General features: G+C 39.6%; 1 protein-coding gene across 4 annotated transcripts in view; it reads right to left on the reverse strand.

Moving 5' to 3' along the window:
- Positions 1–13,682, reverse strand: part of CCNY (cyclin Y) — a 120,168-nt gene that overhangs the window by 42,249 nt on the left and 64,237 nt on the right. For 2 of the 4 annotated variants that reach the window (XM_061468084.1, XM_061468087.1), the window contains exon 2: positions 4,724–4,798. In XM_061468084.1, coding sequence (XP_061324068.1) covers positions 4,724–4,798 — 75 coding nt within the window. Of the gene's footprint in view, positions 1–78; positions 1,134–4,723; positions 4,799–13,682 lie in introns of those variants that run through there. The other 2 variants (XM_061468085.1, XM_061468086.1) reach the window with 2 other exon arrangements.

Below are 13,682 nucleotides of genomic sequence, written 5' to 3' on the forward strand. Positions count from 1 at the left end.
TGAATACTGCAAAATAACTGTGTTTAATGCAGACATAAAATGAAAAGAAAATATGAAAAAACTTTTAAAAATCCTTACATAATTTTCCTCCCAGGGAGCAGAAAGGAGAATCACACATGACAGATGTTAGCCATGTCACTTAGTACATGCTCAGATCCACAATTACGGACATTATATAAGAAACAGAATTAAACAGGAACAGCAGGAAAATTCTGATTGCCTAGTAAAAGTTAAACTACCTTAAGTCCTGCTAAAACATTACACTACACTTTAGTTCCCCTTACAGCATTTATTACCAGAAAAGGACTGAAGTAATTGAAAAGGAAACACCAAAATGATGGTAGATATTAATTTCTAAGAATAGCCAAAGTATTTGTCTGGTATTGCATGTTGCAATATACAGGTAGTAAACAATTCTGATAAGCTGCGTGTAAACCTCGTAAGAGTACATAACTGAAAATTAATACCTATTAACCATGAAATTTTGAACACAGTTAAGTATTTAACAGTGTTTTAATCACAATTATACCACATGCAAAGTTCTAATGGACAAAATCCTATAAAGACAGGCTACACATACACTCCAAATTCCATTTTAATCACTTTTTTTCCCCACCTTACTTTTTCTTGACTGTATTTTCCCTTGTATCCATTACTCAATTCCCCATGAAATCATGTATTTACAAAAGAACATCACTCATAGCTCATTCCCATCTGCTATTTCCAATCTCCAGAAGCCTATAGTAATGTATTTATACACACCCCTCACTTCTCCCTGCTCAAGCACTGCTTCTGCTGCACATTATTCCAAGCAACATGTTGACCTCCTTTCCCTTATTTTCCCCATACAACAGAAATTCAGCCTGGATTCTCAGGTAGGGCAGTACAAGGCGGCAGCTGTGCTTTTGCACTTCTGGCCCACTCTGCCATAGTGTAAGGCTCAACTCTTTCCACAACATAGGCCAATCGGAAATTGGGCATAGCAAAAAAACCAATTTTGTCACAGCCACTCTCCCTTGTGACTCAACCCGCCCTTTAAACAAGGGAAATAATTGTCTTTAAACAAGGGAAAGACAATTATTGCACAAGGCAAAAGGCCAGTTTTGCCAAGCTAAAATGAATGTAAAGGGGTAATTCCATTGGCTTCAGTCTAAAAATACTCTGCACAGCTCACACAGCACAGTGTGGACTTCAGCAGACAGGACTGTAGTGTTATAACTAACCATCATTTTGTAATATAATTTCCTAACTGCAACTTCAAACTTTTGGCTTTCAAGCACAGGGTTTTGAGAAAATGAAGCTAGACAGATTTAGAGTCAGTTTAAACAATTAAACTTCTACTTTCTTACTAACATTTTAAAACTTGAAAGTTTTGGAATGCTTCAAGTAGAGACCGAGATGCTGCCAAATTGTCTTAGTTTTCCTCATTTAAAGGTCAACGACCTGTTCCTATTCTGCAGGCACTTTCAACTGTTACTAGTGAACTTCTGCAGTAGTAGGAAGATGTATTATCTTGAAATAAAAATGAGTGCGAAAATACACACACATACGTATGTGTGGGCGTGTATTTATGTATATACGTGTTCTTCATTGAGCTGTAATAGGAACTCTGTGCAATTTCTATATACCACCTTAATGCTACCCGTACCAGAATCAAAGACCAAAACCCTTGAGGATTACATCAATCGAAATGTCTCACATTTTGGGAGTTTCAAAACATTTCTTTTCGTTTTATTCAAGACAGAAGACTGTTCCCAGTCAACATGAAAGAGTAAGTGCAGGTTAATTCACTTCTATCCACTATATAAATACAGTTTCAAGATCCTCCTTGCCTGAAACCCATTGTTACACCAATACTGAAAAATTCAGCCAGTAAACTGTGTGTGTAAAGCCTAATGTAAGTTAGGAGAGGTGGACGGCTGTAACCCACTTTCAAGAAAGACCATTATCAGCACCCTGAAGTAGCAACCATTGCCTTCTTGCTATTAAAAGGACAGGATGTTACATTATTAGAGTGCTAAGTTTTGTAAACCCCAGGTTAACCACAAGCACACATTAAATAAATAGTGCACAGCTTTTCAGTACCCTAGACCATCCCCACTTACAGGCCAAAGTCAGCAAACAAGGGAAAACTTGCATAAAGCACTCACAAAAGTGAGTGACAAAAGACAAAAAAAAAGGGGAAATTCTTTACTAGCTCCCTGAACCTGGAGAATTACTCATGATGATTCAGCACCTAGAAAATTCCCACAGAGTTGGAAGCATTTAGAAAAGTTACTTTAGTTAGGAGTCAAATTAGTATTTATTGTGTCTTCAACTTTTCTACAGAGTCATTGAACTCTCAGGTAATTAAGGGTGCAGACTAGTAAGAAAAACAGGACAAATTAAGATGCTTAGACTTGCATCCGAGCTTCAAAGCACAATGGGAAATTCAGACCATTCAATATCCAGAGAAGCCTATCCCATCTCATTGTATCTGGGGTAGTCTGCTTGCTCTTCACCCACATGTTGATTACAAGCAGCTCAAGCACAGCTCCTATTCCAGGACACTACTGTGTCCAGTGATTACCAGTGAGGCTGTGAGAGTACAGGGCTACTAGAAAGCCATACACACAATTGCCTGAAGGTAATGTTGCCAAGTCGCCCCAGCATGTAGCAACAGACTTGGCCGTTTCCCAGTTTAAAAACATGAGATAGACACTCAAGAGTCACAGCCAGATCCTGGATAAAACCTTGAGACCTGATGCCCCTCAACTATCCATTGTGTATTTCAATTGTTTGCTGGTCTTATCTATAGAAATATTTTCACTCACAGTCAACAGGAAGGTTTGCCAGGCCATCACTATACAAGATGGAGAGTGGTAGTTACATGCCTACAAGGTGTTCTCAATATTGCCAGCTCAGCTCTTCTCTTCTATATTGTCTTAAGAAGTTGTAGGGGTCCCTTAGACTCCATCTGGCTGTCAGCGTACAACCCTACACATCCTAAACAACCCTTATATTTTCCCCTTAACAAGCACGTTATTACATTTTGGTGTCAGGCAACCTCCATGAATAATGTGGTAACTCCAACAGCTCACTTGGCTCCATAAGGGGCCCAAAGTACAGCTAAGTAAAATATCTGCTACTGTGAGTTGTCCCAGCAGAATGGGATGTTTTACTGGCAATACATCAGTAGAGAAACGTTTACAGAATCTTTTTTCTTTCGTACAGGCAAAATAGTCTTTGGATTTTTTCCACTGTTATCAAGGATAGCTGAACAGATCTTACACTCCCGTTGATAACATTTCCATACTGTTTCCCTAAATTCACTCTCTTGCTCAAAAATGAGTTGTTCTTTGTTCTTAAGCTAGAACAAAGCTTCACAGACCAGCTTTTGCACGGCTGTAAACCGTCATTTTAAAAAACGCTTATGGTGAACCCCATACTGAAATAAATTAACCATTATTATTACTACAAGTGAGAATAACCATCAGGTGTGGTCAAAATTTTAATTATTGGACTTGGGATTTCTTTTTGTCCTTCTTTTCAACAAGCTGTAACAAGAAACAGCATCCATATGGGATTATACAGTCTCAAAACACTATATAGACATCAAAGTTCATAATACAGTGTACTACAGAAAAATTATCATTAATTTACAGACTACCAAACCATGTTAAAATGGTATATAATACGAAAAACCCACTTTATAAGGCATTGACAGAACCAGGGCTGAATTCAGAAGTACAACTGAAGGGCAACAGAGGTACTCACAGAATTAACTCTTCAACTAGGACATAAATGTATATCCTCTTTGTTCTAGTCTTGTGCAAAAATTAGCAAGAAATATACAGTAAGTGAAAACTACAGTATTTATAAGTCATATATTTGACACTGGAATTTACTATGTAAATCAAAATGGCATTTATAGGCAGCAAAAGAAGGACAAAGAATTCACACTGAACAATCAGAATTACAATGTAGGAATTGCTTTGAAAGTCTTGGTAGAAAATAATGTGTTTTGCATTGATTATTCATCTACTTCTAAAACAACATGTCATACATGTTCAACAGGGAATCAATAAACCAGAATAAATGGCTTCTATTCTACTATCAAGAGGCTTGCTTAGGAGATATAACTCCAGAGAGATCATTTTGTCTACAAGTGAAAAAATATCTCCAGGCAAATATATGATTATATCGAATCCATAATGAAAGAAGAAGACAGAAAGTTTGGGTGGAATGTTGTTCTGTTATTAAAATCTAGTACTGAGTTCATGATATTTACAGTATCAGCTACCTCGGAGGAAACTCTGGACTGTCTTCTTAGTCAATGTAAACTGGCATTTTCTGAAGAAAATACTTTCCACACATTTCCCATAAGCTTGTCCTAGTGTTTGGAGTTTTCAAAAACAAAAGAGTTACACAGGAAATTTTGGTTTCAGATTCAAGGAAAACATTTTTAAAATATAGTTATATTAGGCTTTATCCATATCTGTAGTTCTGATACCATACCTACTTGGAACTTACAATTTCAGCGCATGACAGAACTCAAACCTGCACTTTCTACTACTGGTCTGACAAAATAAATAATTAGAGATTCTTTAAACTCTTAACATGATGCATAAAAGCCTCTTTGTTTGGGAAGAGAATTATATATTAAAAGACAATCCCATGCATTTTAACAAAGGGGTTAGAGATAAATGCAATAGCAAATACTGTAATAAATTCAGTAACCTACCATCTGTTTGTGATTTACTGAGAAATATCGTACTGGCTCGTGGATGATCTGATGGGTTGAATTCCATGTTCAAATCTGGAAAAAAAGAAAGAAAAACACAAAAATATTTATGATTTCCAATGGCATACACAGATTTTCTCATTCTTTTTAATAAGACCAAATTTACATACGTAGGCAGCTGTTGTAAAACAAAACATATCTTGAAGCCAACTTTTTAATCCTTCGTCACACAAGTGGTTCTTTTTGGCATGCAAATCATTTGCATCAACACAGCTTTGGGATTAGACTTCAATTCTAAGGGCTGCTTTTGCATTAAAAGAGACAAAGCAGCTTGAGAAGTTTGCACACAAGAAGTCAGGAATTATCCATTTACTGTCAGGTTCTTCCCACCATGCCCCAAAGCCATTGCTAAGCACAGGAACGCAGCTTGTTATATATAATTATAGAAGAATTAAGTATCACAAAACAAATATGCAACCCTCTGTAGATATACAGGTTTCTAAGATTAGATGTGATTAAAATAAATAGTTATTGCAGCTGAATGTTAAAAAAGTCCAGGCCACAGTGTTTCAAATGGTCAAGATTATAAAAACTTGGAACTTTCCTCATAGTTCACAAATGAACATACTCCTTGCTGTAACAACTTCCAAAAAAAAAAACCCAAACCAACAAACCAGTTCTAAAAAACATTTACCAGGTTAAAGATTCAAATCTATCACACTTTATAGAAACTTCTATGAATATTTTCCCTATTGAGGTCAAAATCATTGAATTTACTTGTTCCCAAATTCCACACCACTACCAGTTTGTCAAAACTTACATGCCTGCATCCACTTGAAAGCATGCTACTAAAAACAGCACATCATTTTCGCATTTTCTTGCTCTCCCAGTGTGGCTATCTCAACATTAGTTCTCTTACACTCTCTTGCATTTGATGCAAAATAAATTCTCTTGCAGTTGATACAAGCATTTATATGAGACTGCATACAAGCACTGATATGTTTACCTTCTGTGATTATCCCAGGTTTTCTACATTTCTCTCACTCCCCTTTCACATCTCTATAAAAGCTCAGCAAAACTGTAAATTAAGCCTCAGGTTTTATGAAAACAAAAAGTAAGTCTTTCTGCTCAGGGGTCAAGGTCTTCTGCCTACAGCTTTCCCTGTTCCTTCACTATCCATCACCATACTCTCTTCTCCTTTTCCCTTTTATTTACCAATTTATGACGTCTTCCACTTTCCTGCTTTTTTTTCTCCTGATCAAATACCTCTCTACAAACACACTTTGTATTTTCCCCCTTATGCTCTCTTGGTTTCCTTTTCATCTGCCTGCATTCTGCAACCCATGAGATGAGCAGCCTGACATGCTGCTGCTACCTGGATGTAACTTCCGGAATAAACAAGATCTTCTTACAAAGAACAACCCAGAAACACAGAAGAGCAATTATTCAGTTGGAAAGGGAGCTTCTTATTACTCTTATCAAAGCCACAAAGGAAAAGAAATCTAAGAATTTCAAGGAAAAGTAATTCTGATCCTCCCAGAAACCATGGTTTGCAGCCAAGGTTGAAGAAGATTCTAGGAATATCATTTTAATACTAGGAGTTCTGACTTGAAAGCACTGTGAAGAAGAAAGAATGTTTTCCTGGTACTTTCTGCATCTTATTTGGCTATAGAGAATAAAAAAATCATGAAATATATAGTGCTGGTAAAGATTGTTTTCCATTTCAAGATAATTTTTCCATTAAGTTGAATTTAACATGCAATTCATTAAGTAATCAGCATTTTTAAATGGCAAAATGCATTGTCTTTTATCATCCTCTTTATCTTCTATCAAACAGCACAACACATTACCATAAACAAAAAATGCCCTTTTTGGTTTTTTTTAACCACTACAGATTATTTTTCTACAAATCTTTTGAGGTACAGCAATGCAAATTCAGTCATCAAAACAGGCCCAGCAATATGAAGCTGAACTCAGCTTACAAAACACTGCCCCTAAACAAGAGAAATGTTCCTTCAGGCCTAGAAAATTGTCTGCTCAGAGAGTTGTAACAACCTGGTACAGGCTTACAGCCTGCTTGCAGGGCTGAAAAGAAAAGAAAACCGATTTCCACATCTTGCAGTCAAGTTGCAACTATTTACGATTCCTGTGTTATAAAAGGCTATTATGCAAAAGCAGTAAACCAACAGAGGACTTAAAGTCTTTCTGGAAAAAAAGCAAGAACTACCTAAAAGCACTGCCTCTTGGATAAGCTGTTATTCTTCTGACAGAAGCTGAAAGGCCAGCAAAACCCAATCTCGGCAGCTGCCGAAGCCAGACCAGGCATTTTGAACCATCTTGGGAGAGGCAGCTACCCACTGACAGTCAGTGACCACAGCTCCCTTCCTGTGCTGAACCCCACAAAGCACTACGTGTCTGTTCTCCACATCCCATCTCTCACATCAACCCCAGCAACAGCAGCCATCAAACACATCCCTCTTTCTCAAATTGCCTGGACACAAATCAGAGGGTATGGGCTGTGGCAAAGTCCACTAGGGCAGGTTACCCAGTGTGAGGTGGCTAGCAGAAGAAAAGTGCTGCTGAGAGAGGCTGGCTCCCCCCCCTCCCTTTGAGGAACAGCATAAGCCTTGTGGACTTGCAGGCAGAAGAAAGCACTGACTGCTCGCTGTACCTGCAACTCAATCACTCCCAGCTACTCCAGGTAAAAGAATTAGGCAAATCCAATTATCCCACAGGCTACCTGTGGGACCATATGACTCCAGGCCTCCACTGCTGGCATACAGAAGCAGTATGGATGAAACTACACAACACACAAATAAGATTTCTGTCTCTGGTTGATCTCAAATGTCTTAATTTATTGTACAACTTGAAGACAAATGCCTTTTTGAATATGGAAAAAAATTCTCACAAATCTGTCACTAGAAACCATGTTACAGAACAAAGAGATCACAAATATCTGAAACTAGTAACTCATCACCAAAGGGCATTCTCCATCAAAAGGTAACCTCCATCCTAAAGAAAATAATATATTCATACTGCTTTAATGTTACCAGTAGTTCCTTCGAGCATTTTAAAAGTATCATGAAAACCAATCATAATATGAAAGTTTTACCCATTTGGGAATGGAATATTCAAAGATTAAGAGAGATTTAAACACAGAAAAGCAACATCTGCTATTAAAGAGAAAGGAAAATGAGATCCAGAATTTCAGTTACTGCAATCTGCACAAAAATTTTCTCCATTGCTAGCAGTCTGCTCTATGACTCATCACAGCATTACAAAGGACAGGTTTAAAGTGGCTACTTCTTCCAGCAGTTACCCTGCACTCCAAAATTAGCTTTTAAGAAAAAGTCACCGTCTCACAGACAGTCCGAATCAAAGATCTTTCACTGCAGATGTTCCTGCCAGTTAAATAAATGTGGAATGTTTTCCTACAGATTTTCATAGTTCAAAGATCATGTTTTCTTTTTTCATTACTAAAGGGCTGTTGAGTTTGCAAACTGTAACTCCCATCCTGTAAACACCTAAATGCTACGATACACCTTGAAAATCTCAGGGGTTTCACTTTCTCAGGATTACAAACCAAAGGTGTGTGCCTATAAACACATGTATACATACGCATGCGCATATCTATACAGATGAATTTAAACCTAATTTTTGGTTAGGCAAAGGGAAGTCAGAAGTAGATTTTGCATATAACTTAATTTGGTACATAACTGTGCTGAAGTTTAAGTAGTTTAAGACAACCACCAGAAGGCCACAATGAGGTTCACCATGTACAATGCGAGAACTTAGCTCCTAATGCCACAGTAACTGTATTCAAATACAGACATAAAAAGAAATGAACAGTAGAACAATTCAGCTTCAGATCTGGGGTGAAACTCAGACAAGATTTTAAATCTCAAAACAATATCTTAAAAAGCATTACTGAAACCAAAACCACTGAAATAGCTTCAGTATGGATTTTTTAGTAGGATAAGAATAAAGTTCAGATGAGTGTAGAGGAGAACTACTAGAATGACTGAAGGACTGCAGAAAATGCCTTCAAATGATAGTCTGAGTTCAAACCATTTAGCTATGAGAAAGGTAAACTAGGAGGTGTCTGCAGTTCACTTGCTCCTTCACAGGGGAAGAATAAGTACTAAAAGCCCTCTCTAATCTAGCACACAACATAACAAAACCAGTGGAAAATGAAAGCAGAAAGATCTTAATTATGAACTCTGTGTGTGCGGGTGGGCGTGTGTGTGTGTGTGTGTGTGTGTGCGCGCAAGGGAGGATAATTAGTCACTGAAGCTCAACACAACAAGGCACATGCACTCAACTTTTTGCGATGTTTTCCCCTTCAAGAAGGTTGCTTCAGCCAAACATCTTTAGGCTTTAGTCCAGCATGAGTATTTAGGCTCAATTTAATAATAACTACATGCAAGTTACTGTCTTATGATTCATATGCAGGTCAGATCAGATGATCCCAGTGGGCTCTAGCCTAAGTTCTATAAAATCTTCAGAAATAGCAATATTTAAATTATTAAGCACGAAACCTCAGCAAATTCCAGCGGCACATCTGTAAACTTTCTAAAACTGCACCAAACTCTGCTGCAATTCTTCAGAACAAGCTGTATTTTCAGACTTGTGGTCAGAATATGTTAGGCAGGATAAAACCAGAAAGGATGAGGCTAAATGTTTCATGGCAAAATTTTAACAGAGAAAAACAACTGTTTCTCCAACTCACGAGTCTACTGAGATAGAAACAGACACCACGAGAGGATGAGGGATGGGTGCTGTAGCAACTAATTTCTGAGCAACATGCATCAAAGCTTCTGCTGTGACACAAACAGGAAAACCAACACAGTTGCTGCTTTTGTAACAGTGCACGTGGGCTGCAGCACAGGGAGCAGGTCTGAAAATGTGTTTATGAGAAAAATGTTATTTCCTTCCTTCTGAACAATGAAAGTTGGGTAAGTTTGCACCGCCAAAGCTCTGATGCCGATTCACTAACGGACTAAAGTCTGAACTAAGTAAACTCTTATTTTAGGCATCTCTGAAATAATCTGGTGGAATTACTTTCCTTCCTTCCCTGCACCCCTGGGACCATAGGCTATCTATCACTGCCACTGCGTAACCACCACTATCATTAAGGAAAGAGATAGCTTCACTTGTGTTTCATTATTTAAAGGGTGGCTACAAAGAAGATGGAGACTCCCTTCTTACAAGGAGTCACATGGAAAAGACAAGGGGTAACAGGTACAAGTTATTCCTGGGCAGATTTTGATCGAACACAAGAAGAAAATTGTTTATACTGAGAACAATCAGCCACTGGAATAATCTTCTCAGGGACATGGTGGATTCCCCAATGTTTGACACTTAAGATTCAGCTGGAGAGGGCGCTGGGGCATCTAGTCTAGGTTACGCTTCGCCTAGAAAGGTTGGACCAGATGATCCTTGAGGTCTCTTCCAACCTGGTATTCTATGATTCTGTGATCAGTTTAATGAGGTATCACATAGAATCATAGAATGGTTAGGGTTGGAAAGGACCTTAAGATCATCAAGTTCCAACCCCCCTGCCGTGGGTAGGGACACCTTACGCTAAATCATATCACCCAAGGCCTCGTCCAACCTGGTCTTGAACACTGCCAGGGATGGAACATTCACAACCTCCCTGGGCAACCCATTCCAGTGCCTCACCACCCGAACAGGAAAGAATTCTCTTCTTATATCCAACCGAAACTTCCCCTGTTTTAAGTTTTAACCCGTTACCCCTTGTCCTGTCACTACAGTCTCTAATGAAGAGTCCCTCTCCAGCATCCCTATAGGCCCCCTTCAGATACTGGAAGGCTGCTATGAGGTCTCCACGCAGCCTTCTCTTCTCCAGGCTGAACAGCCCCAGCTTTCTCTTCATATGGGAGATGCTCCAGTCCCCTGATCATCCTCGTGGACCTCCACTGGACTTGTTCCAACAGTTCCATGTCCTTTTTATGTTGAGGACACCAGAACTGCACACAATACTCCAGGTGAGGTCTCACAAGAGCAGAGTAGAGGGGCAGGATCACTTCCTTTGACCTGCTGGTCACACTCCTTTTGATGCAGCCCAGGATACGGTTGGCTTTCTGGGCTGCGAGCGCACACTGCCAGCTCATGTTCATTTTCTCATTGACCAACACCCCCAAGTCCTTCTCTGCAGGGCTGCTCTGAATCTCTTCTCTGCCCAACCTGTAGCTGTGCCTGGGATTGCTCTGACCCAGGTGTAGGACCTTGCACTTGGCATGGTTAAACCTCATGAGGCTGGCATCAGCCCACCTCACAAGTGTGGTGAGGTCCCTCTGGATGGCATTCCTTTCCTCCAGCGTTATCAACCGAACCACACAGCTTGGTGTCATCAGCAAACTTGCTGAGGGCACACTCAATCCCACTGTCCGTGTCAGCGACAAAGATGCTGAACAAGACCGGTCCCAACACCGATCCCTGAGGGACACCACTCGTTACTGGTCTCCAGCCGGACATTGAGCCATCGACCACAACTCTTTGCATGGGGCCATCCAGCCAGTTCTTTATCCACCGAGTGGTCCATCCATCAAATTGATGTCTCTCCAATTTAGAGACAAGGATGTCATGTGGGACAGTGTCGAACACTTTACACAAGTCCATGTAGATGACATCAACTGCTTTACCCCTGTCCATCACGTGCCTTTTTAGTCATTTAAAGGGAATTCACGTAAGAACAGACTTGTCCAGGGCATGCCACAGGGGAAACTGCAACTGACCAGGCACTACACAAATCACTTAACTGCTTTATCATTTTTTCTCCACCCACAGCTTGACATTACAGAGCGACTGCCTGGTATGGCCTGGTGGGTGTAAGACAACAAAAACACCACATAGGTGCTTATCAAGGAATTAAAAGAATTCAAGCAACAAGCAGTGATTAAGCCCTACACCCTTCCATGAAGCATGTTGAAAGGTAAGAGAAAACAATTGCCTGGAAAGCAGAAGGAAAGGGAAGCACAGGTGACCCAAGGGAACGGAAGGGCTTTCAGGGAGATGCTAAAGAGCAGGGCTTTGAGTAGGCTCTGATGCAGCTGCAGAATAGCACAGCTGTGCCTCCTTCTCCTAGGCCACCTCCATGGTACCAGTAGGACCTGAAATGTTACTTCTCCTGCTGGCAGAAAGAATGAAGTTAATTGCTCCAGCTTCCAGTGTACCTCACGCCTTTCCACTTCCCTTTTACTCTGGTGAGTTGCTCCCCTCTATTAACAGCAATTAGCCATTTCAATGTACAGTAACAAAATTTTTCCCTTAAACACTATTATGTTGTGATAATTTCCTCAGGAGCTGGTAAGAGTTAAATGGACACCTCAGCTAAGATAATCTCCCTCATCTGTCTCTAGTTAAATGAAGAAAAAAACCAAAGATTAAAAGAACAGAGAGCAAAGAAACAAGACTGAAGAAAGCAATCTCTCACAATTATTATCCATTTTCTTAGACTTTATTTTACATGATCATAATTTATGCAAAGGAGCCATGATACAATCCTACATTTGGAAAACCATAACACTAAATCTAGTACTAAAGTTTCCATTTGAGACTTCTGTACATTAATGTCCCTAAAACGTGGGATGTGCCAAGCACTGGGACTAAAATAATTCACTGGGATGAATAAATAAATAAGGCACTGGGATACTTTCTGTTCAGAAGTTTTTATAGCTTTCAAGCCAAAATAAAGACTGAATTGTATAGGCTGACTCCACTGAGTAATAACTGCGTCTGCTTTTACACTAAAGCTTCCAAGATGCGAGATCCACTACCAGAAGTTTCAGATTATGCCATTTAAACATCACACAATCACAGCATGAAGATTTATCAGTGTCAGACCACAAGATGTTTCTGTACCTTTTTACAGTAATTCATGTCTAGTGCGAGCAGCAGCTAACCTACCCCTAATGAAAATGTCTCTCAGCTGTGTTACTGCCTGCTGTATTCTTGTAAGAATGAATGTTAATGATAATGTTCCAGTAAACTTTAACAGTGATTATGAAAAGAAACGAAAGTTGGAAATTGGAAGGTTTTCAAGAGGCAATTGGCTGGAAGGGTAAACTCGTTCAGGTTTGGCTAGGTCGCTGGAAAAACTTGGATGTGATCTTTGCTACCCTGGAGCTACAGTATTCTCTGAGTACCATTCCAAGCAAAGGACAGGCATGACATTTCTCAGCAAGCTCCAATTACATGGTGACTCCATTCCAGGCTCTGCTCTGATCATGGCCTTTGAGGGAGACAGAGACAGTTCATCAATAAAAGGAGCCCTCTGTGGCAAATAATGCTTGTTTCTGTACGGTTTTTCCTGACCAGTCAGACAAGTTACAACACGAAGCAGTTCTCATGGACACAGCTGTATTTATTTTCTCTTCTAGAAGGAAAAATCACATCTATAACTCTTTTCAGAACAAGGTTTGTATCCAGGAATTTTAGTTCTGTATCATTTCTCAAGATTTGTATTCCCTTTCACAGGAGTCTTTCCCAACTAACTAGAAACATCTCGAGAGCAAATTAAATCATTTGACATTACGTGACATGTAAGCCTCTTTAACATCCCCTTAAGTTTAGAAAAGATACCAATTAATAAACCTTTTCCATCTCAAATACATCTCACAAATGTCTTTCAGGTGTTTCAGTACTGCATTTATTCATTTTTGCTTTAACTGAAACCAAAATGAAGTTTAAAAGTTTTAGTGATATAAAAGATAACAGAAGTTAAGAAAACAAAAAAAATGCATCACCTATCCACTCACACCACCACATCGCTTCTGACTCCTTGGCATCAAGTAGGATGCAGGTTTTAGCCCAGCAGATTGAGGTGGCCAGCAGAAGACCAAGCAGACACTGCAGCCTCCCTCCCTCAGAGGGGAGGCTCGTCTGGATGAACACAGTGTCAGGGAAACAAAGCTGAAGCCAAGTGCAGCTGGCCTAA

The sequence above is a fragment of the Pezoporus flaviventris genome, unplaced genomic scaffold (genome assembly GCF_033815535.1).
Source record: "Pezoporus flaviventris isolate CSIRO_AGI_PZ_B2104156 unplaced genomic scaffold, CSIRO_AGI_Pfla_v1 ptg000047l, whole genome shotgun sequence".
In the NCBI taxonomy this organism is placed as follows: domain Eukaryota; kingdom Metazoa; phylum Chordata; class Aves; order Psittaciformes; family Psittacidae; genus Pezoporus; species Pezoporus flaviventris.